Source organism: Arvicola amphibius, chromosome 7 (genome assembly GCF_903992535.2).
Source record: "Arvicola amphibius chromosome 7, mArvAmp1.2, whole genome shotgun sequence".
Lineage (NCBI taxonomy): Eukaryota > Metazoa > Chordata > Mammalia > Rodentia > Cricetidae > Arvicola > Arvicola amphibius.
This window is the reverse complement of record NC_052053.1, coordinates 75,607,425-75,624,268: the sequence shown is the minus strand read 5'-3', so window position 1 is coordinate 75,624,268 and position 16,844 is coordinate 75,607,425. Positions and strand designations below refer to the sequence as shown.

The following is a 16,844-nucleotide window of genomic DNA, read 5'->3' as shown; positions in this document are numbered from 1 at the left end:
TGTGGTGATGCCACCAGGGGTAACAGGAATGGGTTTATTTTCTCTGCCCATCAAAGCATTAAAGTGAAGGAGAGAAGTATTGCTGGAAATCTTGTAGAGTCCCAACAGAGCCACCAAATGACCCCTGGAAGATGGGGTTCCCTGTTGAGGTTCATTAATAAAGAATTTCTGAGATGACACAAAGAGAAGAAGCATTGAGAACAGGAAATTCATTTAAGAGGAAAACCCCAGGGCAGGCAAACCATAAGCCTTAACAGCTGCCCAGAAGGGAGGAGGAAAATGGTAAAGAAAAGAACAAAGCCAGGCTGCTTGAGATGAGGCAGAATGGAGGGCAGCTGCCTGGTGGCAGGCGCCAAGTGAGGAGGAGAGCTTGGAAGATCAACACGGAGGCCTAAGTGTTGATTAGGAGCTAAGAAAGCATCCTAGGTTCTGGCCAGTATCTGAAAGAAGAGAAGAAAGGAAATTAGCAGGCACACCCAGCCAAACCTCCAGGGCGGCCTGGGCTCATGGGGCTGCAATGGAGAGGAAAGACTCTAAAAAGGAAAAGCACAGTATCTTAAGGTGAAGTCCACCTTCTTTGGGGTGTCCCCTAGCCATGTTCTGGACCTGCCCCATTGCTTAACCCTTGGAGGGTGGGGGTAGCAAAGGTTTATCTCTACCTAGTGGTATGGTTCTATTTCTTTGCATTGTGAGTTCCTTCCAATCTGAGGTCCATGACAGCCTTGCTAAAATATAATTCAGATCTTGCTGTGGCTCATGCTTCACGAAGCGTAGTCCTGCGCTCAGAGCATGGTGCAGTGGAGACGAAGGTGCCCTGCAGTGGTGCCCCGAGTTTTGGATCTTCAGAACCCTCATTAAAGCCAAGCATCCATAGTGGGAAAGGTCAGTCATGCTCAGAGTAGCTCCTGGTGCAGAACGAGAAATGGGTCCCCGGAAGGCTTGAGGGCCCACTAGGCATGGATGTGCGGAGTGGTAATGATAACAACAACACCGAATAGACCCGGGACCCTTTTCTCATAATCCAGTGTGGCCGGTGAGAACTGACACCCAGGGGCTGAGTTTTCACCTGTGCGTGCTGGCCGTGGCACCTGTCTGCCCATGTTCACATGGAAATTTACACACATTGCAGAGTATGCACACACCTACAGACACCACAAACTTTCACCCCTTCCGATGAGCCTTTAGCTGTCAGATATTCATCTACAGTCCTCAGCGTGGCCCCACAGCCCTGACCGTCTGGCTCCTATCTTCTTCTTCATCTTTCCAGTTCCCAGCCTTGACGCCAGTCAAGGGACAGGAATCCGGTGTAGCCCCAGTGGCGACTCAAACTCACTCAGCAGCCAAGGATGTACTCTGAATTCCTGATCCTCCTGCCTCCACCTCTCGAGTGCTGGGATTTCCACACCTGACCCACAGAGCCAGATTGTGACGTGATTATGTTTTTTAGCTGCATCCTGTAGCTTCTCACAGAGGCATTTTAAAGTCAAGAGCGTATCCTCCACTCTGCTGGGAGCTGTCTGGGAGAATCTCATTCTTAACTGAACAAGCTTGCAGATGTGATATACCTGAGATAGAAATGTCACTTCGTCACTCAGGAGATGACTCGGCTGTTAAAGTGCCTGGCAACAGAAGATACCCCCCACACGTTAACCCAAACACCTGCCAAAACACATAATCACACGCAAAGGGGGGGGGCACCCTGCCGTTCATGTTTACTAGGTTTTCTGCATCGCAATGATAGATCAGTAAGCCAGATCAAGTTGATTTAAAAAAGTAAAAGAACAGGTTTATTTGAGCAAAGCAATTCCTGGGTGAGTTCTCCAGTCCCAGAGATCAAGGCTGGAGAAGTCACACTCTCTAACTAAGGCAGGGAGCTTATATAGCTTGTCAGCAAGGGGTGATGATGTGCCCTCCACAAGCTGGGTTTGTGCCCAAATATGGTCAAAAAAAACTAAACACTTTAGGCAGGGACTAAGGCTGCTGGCAACTTCAGAGGAAGAGCTGTGACACCTGCCAAGAATGCAGAACTGGGCTTTTTGGTACCTTTTCTTTGTTGGAGATTCTCTGAGAAGACGGAGTTTACAGAGAGAGATGGGGCTTCTCAGACCATGCAGGAGCGAGCTGGAGGTTCCAACCAAACAATATTTACATGCCACACAACTCTTCCATTGTTAATGGTTGTTTGTTTGTTTGCTTGCTTGCTTATTTATTTTTGGGCTTTAGACAGGATTTCTCTGTGTATTCATGGCCATCCTGGAACTTGCTCTGTAGACCAGACTGGCCTCAAACTCAGAAGTCCACCTGCCTCTTCCTGCCAAGTCCTGAGGCTAAAAGCCGTCACCACAATGCCTGTTGTGGGTTTTCGTTTGTTTTCAAGTTCCTGAATGTCCTCCATCACTGTAAATGTCAGCCTCCACTGACGGTGCCATATATGGATATCTTTCATATTTTGAGATCGGGACTCATCATGTAGCCCTGGCTGCCCTGGGGCTCCCAGCGATATGCCTGCCTCTTCCTCCTGAGCACCGAGAATGAAGGCCTTTGCCACCACTCTTTGCTCACGTTCTCTGCTCACAATCCATTTCTTGTCCTGAATTAGCACCTTCCTCAGCTTAGAGGTTTCATATGCTCTGGTTACAGCAGCCACAGAAGAAAAAGCTCTAAGGCTTCCGGGAACTAGATTTGTAAATATAAACCCAAAGCAGCTAATGTTAAATTTGTTAGTGTGAACCGAGCATAGCGGTCCAGGCCTATAACCCCATGACTGAGGAGGTAGAGGTGTTAAACCTGAAAGCCGTGAAATGAAATTGTCCACAATTGTCCAGCTGAAGCAGGCTTTATTGAATACTGACCAAGAATATGGACACAGGCCAGGTCCATACCAAGTGTCTCAGAGAATGATGGCACTGAATTATTTCAGTCAGGTGCTCAGAAAGGCAGCCCCACAAGGCTTCCTTCGATGTCTTTCCTTCCCATCATCATCCAGTCGGAAGCAGGCATACATTCTGTTGTGCATCCTGACTGTGTACCTCCTACATACACGTGAACAAGCACCAACCTTGCTCACTGAGGTGAAAACACGTGACTTGTTACCCTACATGACCAACAGCCCCCAGCATTCCAGGAAGTATGTCTCAGTCCTGACAAGTGTGGCTTACAGGTTAACTTTAGCTCTTATTAGAGGCAGGAGGATCAGAAGTTCAGGGTAAACTCCCTTTGGGTATTTAGCCAAATATAAGGCCAGCCTGGGGCAAGCCTGAGAACCCTGTGTCCAAAACAAATACACAACACAAGGCTTCTGTTTATTATACACATAGCTTCAGTTTGGCCTTGTGGCTTACAGTTAGCAGTCTTTGTAACATTCAGTTTGCAGCTGTTACCAATAGAAAGACTGATTTCTGGGTATATCCCAAAGTTAGATCACATCTGGTACCCAAGAGGCTTACTGCCAGACGGCCTATGATTTCCTTGGGAGTCTGCAGCCGACCTGAACAATCGAACCATCGAGAGGACCCCTGCGGGTCTCGTTTCCATTTGTTTTGAGGTCACATCAAGGTGGACTTTGCTGCTCATACCCATAAACACAACCCAGACAAGATGAGCAAGGCCCACCCCGACACAGGCCTGAAGGCCCAGCATTGTGTTTTCTTAAATAATATTTTTTGTTTCAGTTGGCACATAATAATCGCATGTGTCCATGGAGTACATTTTGATGGGTTTTATAGCGTCCTTGCTATGGTATGTCCATCACAGAACACGTTTATCACTTTCTTATGAAGGGGCTGCCGGGGGTCCTCTGTGTTAGCCATTTGGAGATGTGGGTTTCATTCTTGGGAACCAGGTAGTGTTGAGCTTCCACTGAGCAGCGCATCCTCCCTCGGGCAGTGCATCCTCCCTTGAGCGGTGCATCCTCCCTTGGGCGGTGCATCCTCACTTGGGCGGTGCATCCTCCCTTGGGCGGTGCATCCTCCCTTGGGCGGTGCAGCATCCTTGGGCAGTGTGTCCTCCCTTGGGCAGTGCAGGCTCACTTGGGCGGTGCATCCTCCCTTGGGCAGTGCATCCTCCCTCGGGCAGTGCAGCATCCCTTGGCTCTGGAGCAGTAAATTTGCACCTTATGTCTCCCTTAGGAGGACACCGAGGTTCCCTTCACAGAAGAGGATTATCGAAGAAGAAAACATCACCCCAACTTCCTGGACCACATCAATGCTGAAAAGATAGTTCTTAAGCTTGGGAAAGCTGTAAGTTGGACGCACAGAACACTGTGGGGTGGGAGGGGTTCCTTGTGAGGCGGTGCACCTGGCCACTTTCTCCTCTGTGTACTCAGCCCTGCTCCCTTTCCAGGGCTGTTTCACGGGGCCCGAACACATCACAACATTGTAAACGCCATGGTACAGTTCCTCAGACATCCCCATGGGTCTCAGCTTCTGCTGCCAGCAATGTATTCCCTCCATAGAGATGCTCTGGCCCTGTATTGGGCCCCCAGCTAAACTAAGGCTCTCCCCAAGCAAGGGGTCTGGGTAAAGAACTCAGTTTTAATGGGAAGGAAGGAACCACGTGTTCTTGGTTCCTAGAGTCTGTCTCAATGTTTTCTTTCAAATAGCTCTGAAGTTCAAGGCCTGTTTGGGCTACAAGAGGAAATTGAAGACCAATTTTCTAACTTAGCAAGACACTGTCTTGGGGGTAGGGACTGATGTGGTGGGTCAGGCCTGGAAAGATAGGACAGTGGCGAAGAGCACATACCGCACTTCCAGAGAACCCAAATTTAGCTCGGAGCACCTACATGGAGGCTCCAGCCCCAGGGGATCTGATGTCTCTATCATCTTAAGGAACCTGGACTCATATGAACCCCTCTGAATCACATAATTAAAAATAAATCTTCTAAAAAAGGAAAAAAATAGGACTGGGATAGAATTCAATGGAACCACCACCTCCATTAAAAAAAAAACTATTGCAGCAAAATATGTCGTTTGACATGTGTTATATGTGTTATAATTTTATCTTTTACTAAAGTGACCTGTAATGAGTAAATAGTAACTGAAAAGCAATTCAAGACTTGTCTAACTGCCTGTACTGCAAGGTGCTGAACATCTTGCCTATGGTGTCCGATGCTAGCTTCCAGACTCTCGTGTGTCCTCTTTAGAAGCTGGGAGTCTGGGGCTGCTGTCATTATCCCTATTCAGTTTACACAGATTCCCAAACCCAAGGTGCCAAAATGATGAGCGGCGACAGCTCTGATGCGCCACCTTGTGGTGTCATAAGATATAACATGGATTTCCAAAGTTCAGCTCTGTCCCTGAAGAATCCCATTGGTTTGACAGATGTAGTACAAACACAGTAAGCATGAGATAGTCATAAAAACAACAGACAGCCAGGGTGGTGGCTTGTGCCTACCATTCCAGCACTGAGGAGGCTGAGGCAGGAGAATGGTGCATTCAAGACCAATCTGAGCTACAAAGTGAAAATTCTTACTCAAAAACAAACAAGGTCAAGGTAGCCGATGGCATATACTTTTAATCCCAGCACTCGGGAGGCAGAAGCAGGTGGAAAGGTGGAATTCTCTTTTTTTAAAAAACAGGGTTTCTCTGTTGCTTTGGAGCCTGTCCTGGAACACGCTCTGTAGACCAGGCTGGCCTCGAATTCACAGAGATCCGCCTGCCTCTGCCTCCCAAGTACTGGAATTAAAGGCCTGCGCCGCCACCACCGCCCGGCTCAGGCAGGTGGAATTCTTTGAGTTTGAGGCCAGCCTGGTCTCCATAACAAGTTCCAGGCAAGCCAGGAATACACACTGGGACCCAATCTCAAAACAACAACTATAACAAAACAAACAGAATGGAAAAGGATTAGAAATCCTAGTTCAGTGAGGTGGTGGTGGCGCACGCCTTTAATCCCAGCACTCGGGAGTGGGAGGCAGGTGGATCTCTGTGAGTCTGAGGCCAGCCTGGTCTACAAGAGCTAGTTTCAGGACAGATAGGACTGTTAAACAGAGAAAATCCTGGTTCAAAGAACAAAAACAAACAAACAAAAAAAAGGAAGAAAGGAAAAAGAAATCCTGATCAGCTTCAACTTTGGTGGCAAAACAGATGCTGGGGATTATTGGGCCATGCCCTCACACATGCTGGGCAGTGAACGCTGTCAATGAGGCATATCCTCAGAGTACAAAATAGAAGGAATATATCAGATTATCTAAATGTCTAAATTCTGTTATTTTGTTAAAACGTACACCATGGTCAGACAGTGGTGGCAGAGCAAGTTCCAGGACAGGCCCCAAAGCAACAGAGAAACCCTGTCTCAAAAAAACCAATAATAATAATAATAATAATAATAATAATAAAAACACCCATGGATCCACCCTGTTGATCACTCACATGCCTCATTCACCAAATGAGAATGTATAATAACAAAAAATGAGGCCTGGTAGCCTGAAGGGGAGCAATAGTGTCTTCCTCACACCCTTGTTTAAATAGATTTTTTAAAATAAATATTGATTGATTTTGATTGATTGGTTTTTTGAGACAGGGTTTCTCTGTGTAACAGCCATACTTACTATCCTGGATCTAGCTCTTGTAGACCAGGCTGGCCTCAAACTCACAGAGATCCACCTGCCTCTGCCTCCCAAGTGCGGGATAAAGCATGTACCACCATGTCCAGCAGCTTTTTGTTTTCTAAAACAATTACTTTTATTATATAAATATTATTAACACACCCTTAACTCTAAATGATAAAAATCATTGTGAAATCTGTTTTTTAATTTATGCACATATGTTATTACCAGCAATATTTGTGTGTGTGTCTGTGTGTGTCTGTGTGTGTGTCTGTGTGTGCGTGTCTGTGTGTGATGGTCTTGTCTGTGTGGTGTCTTGTGTGTGTGTCTGATTGTGTGCCTGTTGCCTTCATCATCCAGAATGCAGGGGCGCTTAGATTTCCTGGAGCTGGAGTCACAGATGGTTGCGAGGAAGGCTATGCCCTGTGTTGTGCTGGAAACCCACTAGGTCCCTCTGCAAGCGCAACAAGTGTTCTTCAACAAACTGAGCCATCTCTCTTAGCCCCAGATAAAATGTCTGTTTTTGTTTTTCTGTTTAGACACAGTGTCTCACTAAGGTCGACCCCTGCCTGTACTGAACAACTCACTCTATAGTCCAGGCTAGCCTTGAACTCCGAGCTCTGCCTGCCTGTGCTTCTGATGTGCTAGTATTTAAAGGTGTTTTCCACGGTGCTTGACCCAATCTGTTTTTTTGTTTTGTTTTGTTTTTTCTTTTTTTTTTGTTTTTTTGAGACAGGATTTCTCTGTTAGCTTTTGGAGCCTGTCCTGGATATTAGCTCTTTTTTAGCGCAGGCTGGCCTCAAACTCTACAGAGATCCGCCTGCCTCTACTCCAAGTGCTGGAATTAAAGGCATGCGCTGCACACACCGCCCCGGCTCAATCTGTTTTTATAAGACAGAGTTTTTGCCAAGACCCTGTTGGCTTGACTTTGCCTCAGCCTTCTAAATCCTTTCATTACATGCCTGTGCACCAGGCCCAGTTTAAAAGGGGGATAAAAGCTATCCTTCTGTCTGTAGACTTCTCTCAGCCAGTACTCTGTTTCTGCCTGGAAAGCCTCTGCCCATCTAGTGGAGGCTGGACGGGTCTGCAGGAGGACCTTTAGGAAATCTTCTGGAAGTCACCATTACCTGCTGTGGTCATGAGAAGCCAGAGCACTGAGCCTCCCATGCCTTGTTTAACCCCACTGGTCCACATCCAGAGGAAGTGGGTCAATTACACGTGTGTCAGCCAGCATTCCATTGCTACAACAAAATGCCCAGGATTAGAAGATCATAAAAGAGGAATGTGTCTCATGGTTCAGAGGTTCCAATCTGTGACCAATCGGCTCTGTCGCTTTGAGCCTGTGGCAAGCACCGGTGCTGTAGGATGTCTTGGTAGGGGCTCACATAGCAGAAGAGGCTTGTTTCACCTCCTGGCTGAGTAGAGAAAGAGAAAGAGGGAGAGAGACCAGGCCTCCAATACACCCTTCAAGGGCAAGTTTCAGTGACCTGAGACCTGCTACTGTGTCCTCCTGTAAAGTCTTCCGCATCTCCCCTTGGTTCCACCCTGGTACCCAGCCTTAGAAGGACATTCTGGAACTATCCCCAGAGCACAGTGCTACAAGTCTTCCTCAGAACTCTCACTTGGTGGGCTGTTGAGATGGCTCAGCAGGAAAAAGTGCTTCTGTGCAAACATGGCAACTGCGGACTGATCCCTGGAACCCGCATGAAAAGTGGGCTGTGGTGGTACCTATCTGTAACTCTAGCACTCTGACTGAGAGATGGAAGGAAAGACAAGAGAATCGCCTGGGACTTTCAGGACAGCTAGTCTGGAGTACAAGCCAGCTAGCCTGGAGTATGAGCCAGCTAGTCTTAGAGTACAAACCAGCTAGCCTGGAGTATAAACTAGCCAACCTAGAGATGAGCCAGCCAACCTGGGAATGTGAGCCAGCAACCTAGAATATGAACCAGCAAACCTGGAATATGAATCAGCCAACCTGGATACGAATCAGCAAACCTGGAATATGAACCAGCAAACCTGGAATATGAATCAGCAAACCTGGAATATGAACCAGCTAGCTGGAGTATGAACCAGTTAGCCTGGAGTATGAGATAACTAGCCTGGAGTATGAACCAGCATGTGGAGTATGAACCAGCTAGCCTGGAGTGTGAGCCAAGTGAAAACCAACTTCAGAATCCTAACTAGTGCTACCCCACATGTGCGCTAAGGTATATGGGTGCCCATTTGATGGAGCATTTGCCTCACACAAACACACACAGAGACCTGTGTTACAACCCAGCACAGTAACAATAAAATGTGTGTCCCAGCTCCCCAACATCACTTTCAGTTGGTGATGGATACTGGAAGAAAGCTCTCTCTCTTTCTCTCTGTCTCTGTCTCTGTCTCTGTCTCTCTCTCATGCATCTCTCATGCATGTGTTTGTAAGTGCGCACGAACACACACGAATCTCCCTCAAGTGAGAATAAGTTCCCAATATGATTAAGCAAAGATTTGAGAAATTCTGCTCTAAGCTGGGACATCCTGGACAATCTGTAAGTGAATGTTTCAGTGGGTCTCATAGGATGGGCTTTGATGCTAGCCCTTGCTAGCATTCTTGACGACCTGGGGATCATCCCCAGCTCTGAAAAGAAATATGTTAGGGAACTGAAACTTCTAGAAGTCACTGCATCTTTAGGACTTGGACTTCATCGTCAGTACTCCAGAAAACAACAACAACATCCCAGCCATTCATGGCACAAGGCTCTTTGGGCTTTGAAATTTTTGTTTTGTCTTGTTTTTCAGTGTTTTGTCAGTTTTTCAGGCTGCTATGTTCACTGCATGGGCCCAAGTAATCCTCCCACCTTGGCCTCCAGAAGCTGGGACTTCAGGCACATGCCACCAAGTGGGGCCTGGTTACAACTAGGTATCAAAAGGCCACAATGACTTCTCTGGGCAAAGCAAAGTATCCATACCAATTAAAAGTCATGTATATTCTAAGAAATGGCCAAGAAAAAAAAAAAGCCTTGTATAGCCAGGCGGTGGTGGCACACACCTTTAATCCCAGCACTTGGGAAGCAGAGGCAGATGGATCTCTATGAGTTTAAGGCAGCCTGGTCTACAGAGTGAGTTCTAGGACAGGCTCCAAGCTACACCGAGAAACCCTGTCTTGGAGACCTAGTACAGGGTTCTGGGCCATATTGGCTGGCAGCGTGCTTGCCCAGCTTGTACAAAGCCTTCGGTCTCATACTCAGCACTGCAATAAACTAGGCCTGTAGCCCTGGCCCCCAAGAAGAGGTCATCTTCGCTATATAATGAGTTCAAGGACCAGCCTGGGTTACTTGAGAACCTGCCCAAAAGAAAAAACAAAACAAAAACCCCACCTGGTCCTGAGCTGTACAGTGATGTGACCACTCTGATAGAAGTGAAGATCCTTCTAGAAGGAACTGTTTTCATAGCTCCCCTTCCTCTTGCTGCCAGCATGGAGTTCGTAGATGTTGATTCACTTTAGTTATTCATTTGCATTCAGTTTCCTAGGGTGTTTGGATACACTTCTGACTTGTTTGTTCCCCTGCAGAGGGACCCCGGTCCTATCCTAAGCAGCACCTATGGAGCCCAGAAGACTTGAAAGAGCCTGCAATCACGCCTGTTTGGGTTACAAAGTCTAGTTCTAGCTCAAGATGACTAATAGTATATCAATTCTGTCTTTTTTTAAAAAATCCATTTTAGGGCAAAAAGTTTTCAACTTACGTAGTCGCACAGGACTTCAGTATGGAGTGGAAGGAGGGATCTTACACGCCTTTTTTAAGGTTTGGCTTTTTCAATGAACATGTGAACTCTTCTTTTTTAGTTATTAATTTAATTTTACTTTCATTTAGCTTACAAGTAGCCGTTTTCCTCACCCCATATCCCTGCCCTCACCATCACTTAAGACCTAAACTATGTGGGTTCTTTGTTCTCGTTTATTTGATTTAGATTGTTACTACCATGTGTATATAACATGTGTGTTGGGGCCTGCACATGCCTCAGCTCCAGTGTAGAGGTCAGAGGGCAGCTTTGTGGGGTGACTGTTTATGCCAAGTGTTACCTGCAGAGCCATCTTGTCAGCCCACTATGTATATCTCAGAAAGTGTTTTTACAGACAGATGTGGTGCAGAATACTCATCACCATAGCACTCAGCAGGCAGAGGCAGGAAGATGGAGAGTTTGAAGCCAACCCAGGATATAATCCAAAATCCTATCTCAGGGAAGGAAGAGAGAGGGAGAGAGAGGGAAGTGAAGAAAAGGGGGGGGGGGTTCAATTTCCAGTATGTGGTGAGGAATACGTGGAGATGGATAAGATGGGAGAGAGGCCAAGGAGAAACCAAGGAGGGGAAGAAGAGAAACAACAGTGTCATCAATTGTAGAAGTTTTCTTGACCTGACCGCCATGCTCCCAAATAGACAGCACAGAGAACTTGATAGTACTTTTAAATGTTGGCTGTAGTTTAGGCTTATTCCTAACTAGCTCTGCATTTCACATTAACCCATATTTCTTACATTATGCTCTTCCACGTGGCTCCGGTACCTTACTAGCATGGCATGTTCATCTCCCTCCACACACCCTCTGAATCTGGCTGGAGGCTCCTGACGCTGCCCTTCCTCATCCCGTCATTCTCAGTTTGGCTTTCCCCACCCACTTGATCCTGTTCAGCTATTGGCCAGTCAGCTTGTTTATTAAGCCAATCATAGCGAACATATGTTCACACAGCGTACAGAAGGATCATTCCACAGCAGTCAGTGTCACATGGAACAGAGTCTACACAGTGAAATCCATCAGGAAAGAAAAGGGTCTCCTGTTGGTCACATATCGCAGATGATTAAGTAAGATGAGATCTTACAGCGAACAAGTAGACTTTTATGGGGCCGGTAGGATGAAAGTTTGAGAGAAAGGGATTGAAGAGGGGATGGTGGCACTTCGGAGCCCTCTGACTGATGTAGATGTTGGCTGGGAGGGAGAAACATATCCAGGGCAAACGCTCTCTACTTGTCCTTCTCTCATTCAGATGGCTTGGCTGGGCGACATTCCTTGCCACTGCCTGTTTTTGGAGATGGATCCAATGTCATTCCCAGCCCTTCATTGTCCTTGATCTAGCAGGGTAAGAGGTCTCCCAGAAGTGTGATTGTTCTGGGTGATTAATATGTGTAATTCATCTTCAAAGGCTATAGCACTGAGACCCTCACATATATTGCTGTCTTCGTTCTTCATGGCTCTCATGCAGAAGGCACTTAGCACTGCCATTTTTGTGCCTAATAAGACATTGTCCACCCAAAGTCTCTCCACACTCTGTGGGACAAGTATAGCTTCATTTCTTTAGGGACTCTGTCGTAGAAAACAAGCTCTGGAGAAGGGTTTGGGTACACATTCTGGGTAACCCATTTCTTCTTCCCTTTGTCTCAGACGATGATGGGTGTCAATGTCGCACCTATTGCCAAAGTTCCAAAAACCAGTCAGCTAACCGTGAGCCTGAAGCCCCCAACCTCCTTTGAGACAGGGTCTCACCTGTAGCTCCTCCTCCTGCCTCAGCCTCCGCACTGTGAGGAATTCAAATCTTATACAAATCTCACAAGAAAATAAGAAAATAGTTTATCCTAAGGCATTGCCCTGTGAATACAGATTCCAGTTCCCTTAAATGAAGGGTTGGACAAGGGAAGAGGCCACATGGACTTTCATAGCCTCAGAACAGGGGAAATCATAAATCAACATATTCAGTAGTATACTGTTCCCGAATTAAACAGGTACAGGAAATATCAAAACTCCTTCCTAGTTCGGGTGATGGTGGCACACACCTTTAATCCCAGCACTCAGGAGGCAGAGACCCATTGGATCTCTGAGTTCAAAGCCAGCTTTGTCTACAGAACGAGTTCTAGGACACGGCACCAAAGCTACACAGAGAAACCCTGTCTCAAAAAACAAAACAAAACTAAACTAAACTAAACACCTTCCTACAGTGAGCAGATGTTATCTTCTAGTTGCCTTTGCTCTGGGTCTGAAGAAGGCTAGAGATCAGTCAAGTCTAAGCATGCATTCCATTTTCTGGAGGTTTACCCAATAGACACGAGAATCTTAAGATCTGGAGGTTAAGGGAAGGGTTGCTTCTCTCCCAAGGGCCTGAAGAAACTTTGGCTCTTGATGGCGACATTCCAATCCACAACAGGCCCCACATGGTCTCACTGCCCAGGGGGACACTCCATAGGCTTTCAACACAAAGGTGGCCCCTTCTGAGCAGAGCCTTCAGCCTCAGGCTTGACCTGAATGTCCAACATTCTCCAAGCCTTCCTGCCCAGTCCAGGTGATTCCAGGTGATGCTGACCCGAGCAACAGGATGGTGGCTCGTTCACTGTCCTTGGGGTACCAGCCTCCCATATTTTCAACAGCCAGGGTTGTTGGCTGGTCCCCCAGGAGCTGGTTCCAGAGGCCCAGATTTTCCCTCTCTCATGGTGGATCATTCTGGATCCCAGAGAAAGTCACACAGATTGAACTTCAGGGCCCACAGGTGTGTGGGTCCCTCCAAGACCTGAACAGAAATGATTTCTATTATTGTTCTGAAAGCAGGGTCCCTGAAATGATATAAAATCCAGACTTGGCAAGCACATACATTAAGCCCATCTGGTGGTGCGTTCCTGTGATCCCGGACGAAGCGTTCAAGACCAGCCTGAGCTACATAGCGAGGTCCCAGGCTAACCTGGGCTAGACAGCCCACTATCATCTCTTATTCCAATCCCTAGCTCCCTCTCCCCCAAACCACCCAGATTTGCCGTAGTCAACATGAACTTGAAGAAAGAACCGTGCACAACGTGCCTTCTCCACACCTTTCCATTCTGTCAGCAGGTTTACAGATGAAGATGTTTCCCCCTTTGACTAGAGGTTATAGGCTGGGCCTCGAAAGGACAATCTTCCCTGCCTCCGCCTCCCGAGGGCTACATGCACGGAGCCCAGTCCAATCTTTTACATTCTTAAGACCAAATACTCCACGGGAGTCCTTAATCCTTTTTATCTTTCTAAAGCTGGAGGACAGTTTGATGTGAGCTGAAAAGAAAACTAAATACCCCAGGGCAGGTGAGCTGCAGAGATGGATCCCCACAGCTGCCCCAGAGGAGAACGGAGAGGGAGAAGGGACAGCCGTACACTTGACTCACCAGCCCTAAACAGCTTACCTTTTTTGTTTGGTGGTTTGGTTTTTAGACAGGGTTTCCCTGTGTAACAGCCCTGGTTATCCTAGAACTCTTGTAGACCAGGCTGGCCTTGAAATCACAGAGATCCACCTGCCCTCTGCCTCCCCGGAGGCTGGGTTGAAGGCGTGAGCTACCACCACCCTAGTTAATATCTTCCTTATAAGCAGATAAGTTTGCAGCGTGAGTTTTCGTCCTTCTTTTGGCATTGTGGAAGACTTTACCCTTTCCAGTAACATTTCTTTCTTCCTGCATATTTATTTGAGCACTATAAATATTAGTAGAGGACAGAGAGCTAAATGCTTAAAATTCTCAGAGATGTTAATATAAAAATAGGTGTGAAATGAACATTTCATTACTATTGCTCCTTTTTTCATCTTCAGGGCAGGGGGTTGAACCCAGGGCCAGGCATGCGCTCTCATGAGCTAATTGAGCATTCAGATGCGCACATTTGCATCTCATCATAGCGAAGAGGAAGCCAACGAGCAGGGGTGGAAGGAATGGGCGCGCCTCTGCAGTAGACTTCTAACTGTGTTTCCAGAAATCACAGATGTGCTCAGACCCCTGCTGTGCCGCTCACCAGAACATCCTCTCCTACAAAATTGGAGATAGTCACAGCAGCTGTCTGGCAGGGGTGTTGTGAGGGACCCGATGGCGGATAGTTTAGCAGCAGCCAGAAGCACTGACAGTCCCCAGTTCAGATCACCTCTGCGTGACTTCCTTAAGTACAGCCGCCATATCTTGACTTATGTCTCGCTGTGCAAATCACGACCCCCAAACACAGCCGTGAGACTCGCGGGAGCCACTGGGTGGACGAGCCTTTCTGACGAGAGTCGGGGTCAGGTCTTCTAAGAGTTGGGGTGGTATACTTAAAAGAGGACCAGGTTATAACTGGGCTAATGGTCCTAGAATGTCAGTTACTAGGGAGGCTGGGACATGAGGATCAAATGTTCAGGGCCTGCCTGAGCTACAAGCAAGTATAGGGCTAGCCTGGGCAATTGTGAGATTCTGTCTCAAAACACATAAAAAATAGAAACCAAAAGTGCTGGGGAGCTAGTAGGTCAGTGATAGCATGCCTGCTGGCATGTGGAAGGCCTTTCATGTCAGAATAATAATAATAATAATAATAATAACAATAAACTTGAAACAAAGAAATAGAAAAATATGTTAAAAAGAAAACAGGTTTGGAACCCAAATGTATTTGTCTGCAGACCTGGCTCTGTCCCAGGAATTCTTTAGTCTGGGAAATACTGCCTAACATCTTAATCCCCCCCCCTTCATCTGTAGACCACAGGTAGTAGCCCCGCCCCTGATGTTGTGAACATTTTTTTTTTTTTTTGGTTTTTCGAGACAGGGTTTCTCTGTGGCTTTGGAGCCTGTCCTGGAACTAGCTCTTGTAGACCAGGCTGGTCTCGAACTCACAGAGATCCGCCCGCCTCTGCCTCCCGAGTGCTGGGATTTAAAGGCGTGCGCCACCACCGCCCGGCAATGTTGGTGAACATTAAGTGAGGCCCCTAGCTAAGGACCAAACACCTGCCTGGCCCTGAGTGTTGAGCTCCGTTTCTCTCATTGTCTTTCTGTCTGATTGTTGGTGCCTGTTGCTCAACAGAGTGATCCAGAACGTCATAGACCACCTGCCAAAGCTTCACTACCTGGTGGCTGTGGACGAGTCTGTCCACACCCTGGAAGACCTGGTCAAGGTACAGTGGTCTGTGTGCTCATACCCCTGTGACGTAGCTTGGATATTTGTACCTCGTAATGATCGCTACCAACTTCTTTGTGCTAACAGGGCTTCAGGACACATAAAACAGAATGTTCTTAAACCTCAAAATGACTATCTGGGGGGGAATGGGGCTGGAGAGATGACTCAGCGATAAGAGCATTGATTGTTCTTCCAGAGGACCCAGGTTTAATTTCTAGCACCCACATGGCAGCTTGTAGTTGTCTGTAACTCCAGTTCCAGGGGATCTGGCACAGACATACATGAAATGAATAAAGAAATAAATCGTTTAAAAAACTGATTATCTATAGCTTCAGCCTAAGTAATGGGAAATCACTACCCAAATGCCCTTTGTCCAGTACAAGCATGCAAGAGAGCAAGAAAGACCACCATTGGGTCCAGGCTGAGGGAACGGAGATCATCAGGGATACACAAAGGACGTTCTGTGGGCACTGGGCCTACAGGACTGATAGCGATCAGATCACCAAAGCCTCAGGCACTTCTTGGCTCTCTAGACAAGGGTCAGGGAGCTCCCTATAGCACAGCTGCCTTACAACCCAGCTGACTGAACTGCTGTGGCTTCCTCTGGCCCTTGCTTGGCTTCTGTACTCACCATTAAGATTTAGTTTCAGGATCTTGTCTATAGCCTTCCGCCTTCTTTTCGTGACCACAACCCCTCTTTAAAAATATTACTACATTATTTATTATGTATTATGCAACACTGCTTGGCCAATGACACTAGTGTATTCCTAGCTAGCTCTTACGTCTTAAATTAAACCCATTTCTAGTAGGTGCCTCACCATGTGGTTGTGGCCTACCAGTAAGGTTCTGTCTAGCATCCCGCATCCGTCTCCAGTGGCAGCTACATGACTTCTCCTTAATTCCACCTATTCTCTCTCTCCATCTGCTTGGAATTCCCACCTTGCCCTATTCTGTACTGCAAAGGCACAAAGCAGATTCTTTATTAACCAATGGTGTTCACAGCATTCAGAGGGGAAACCCACATCAGGGCTATGTCCCTTGGGGGAGGTGAAACAGCATCCTTAGGTTTCATTTGCTTATATGACCCTTAGCCTAAGTGATTCCATTTTGTTCTGGTGTGTTGGAGCTCAGTGCAGGAGCTCAGTCTAAAACACTGGGCTCCCATTATGGTGGAGTTTAATAGACAGTAGCATAGACTCCCTTGGCTAAACTGCAAACACCCGCATGACCGTGATCAATGCACATGTCTGTCTCCTTTCTGGAACTTGGTGAACCTGCAGGCAAAGACCAAAGCTTCATCTTTGCCCCTGATGTTTTTAGAACCCAGAAGTGAGTAGATGCTCCATACTATTTGAAAATACCTCTTAGTGTGTGCGTGCTTGGTAATATTTATAGCTTCTTGAGAAGATTTATG

General features: G+C 47.0%; 1 protein-coding gene across 1 annotated transcript in view; it reads left to right on the top strand.

Annotated features, from left to right (window-relative positions):
• The window catches only part of Ak7 (adenylate kinase 7), a 71,290-nt gene that overhangs the window by 16,387 nt on the left and 38,059 nt on the right, over positions 1-16,844 (top strand). The window contains 7 exon segments of the mRNA XM_038337521.1: positions 4,128-4,238; positions 10,247-10,274; positions 10,277-10,326; positions 11,562-11,588; positions 11,591-11,629; positions 11,632-11,654; positions 15,338-15,428. Coding sequence (XP_038193449.1) covers positions 4,128-4,238; positions 10,247-10,274; positions 10,277-10,326; positions 11,562-11,588; positions 11,591-11,629; positions 11,632-11,654; positions 15,338-15,428 — 369 coding nt within the window.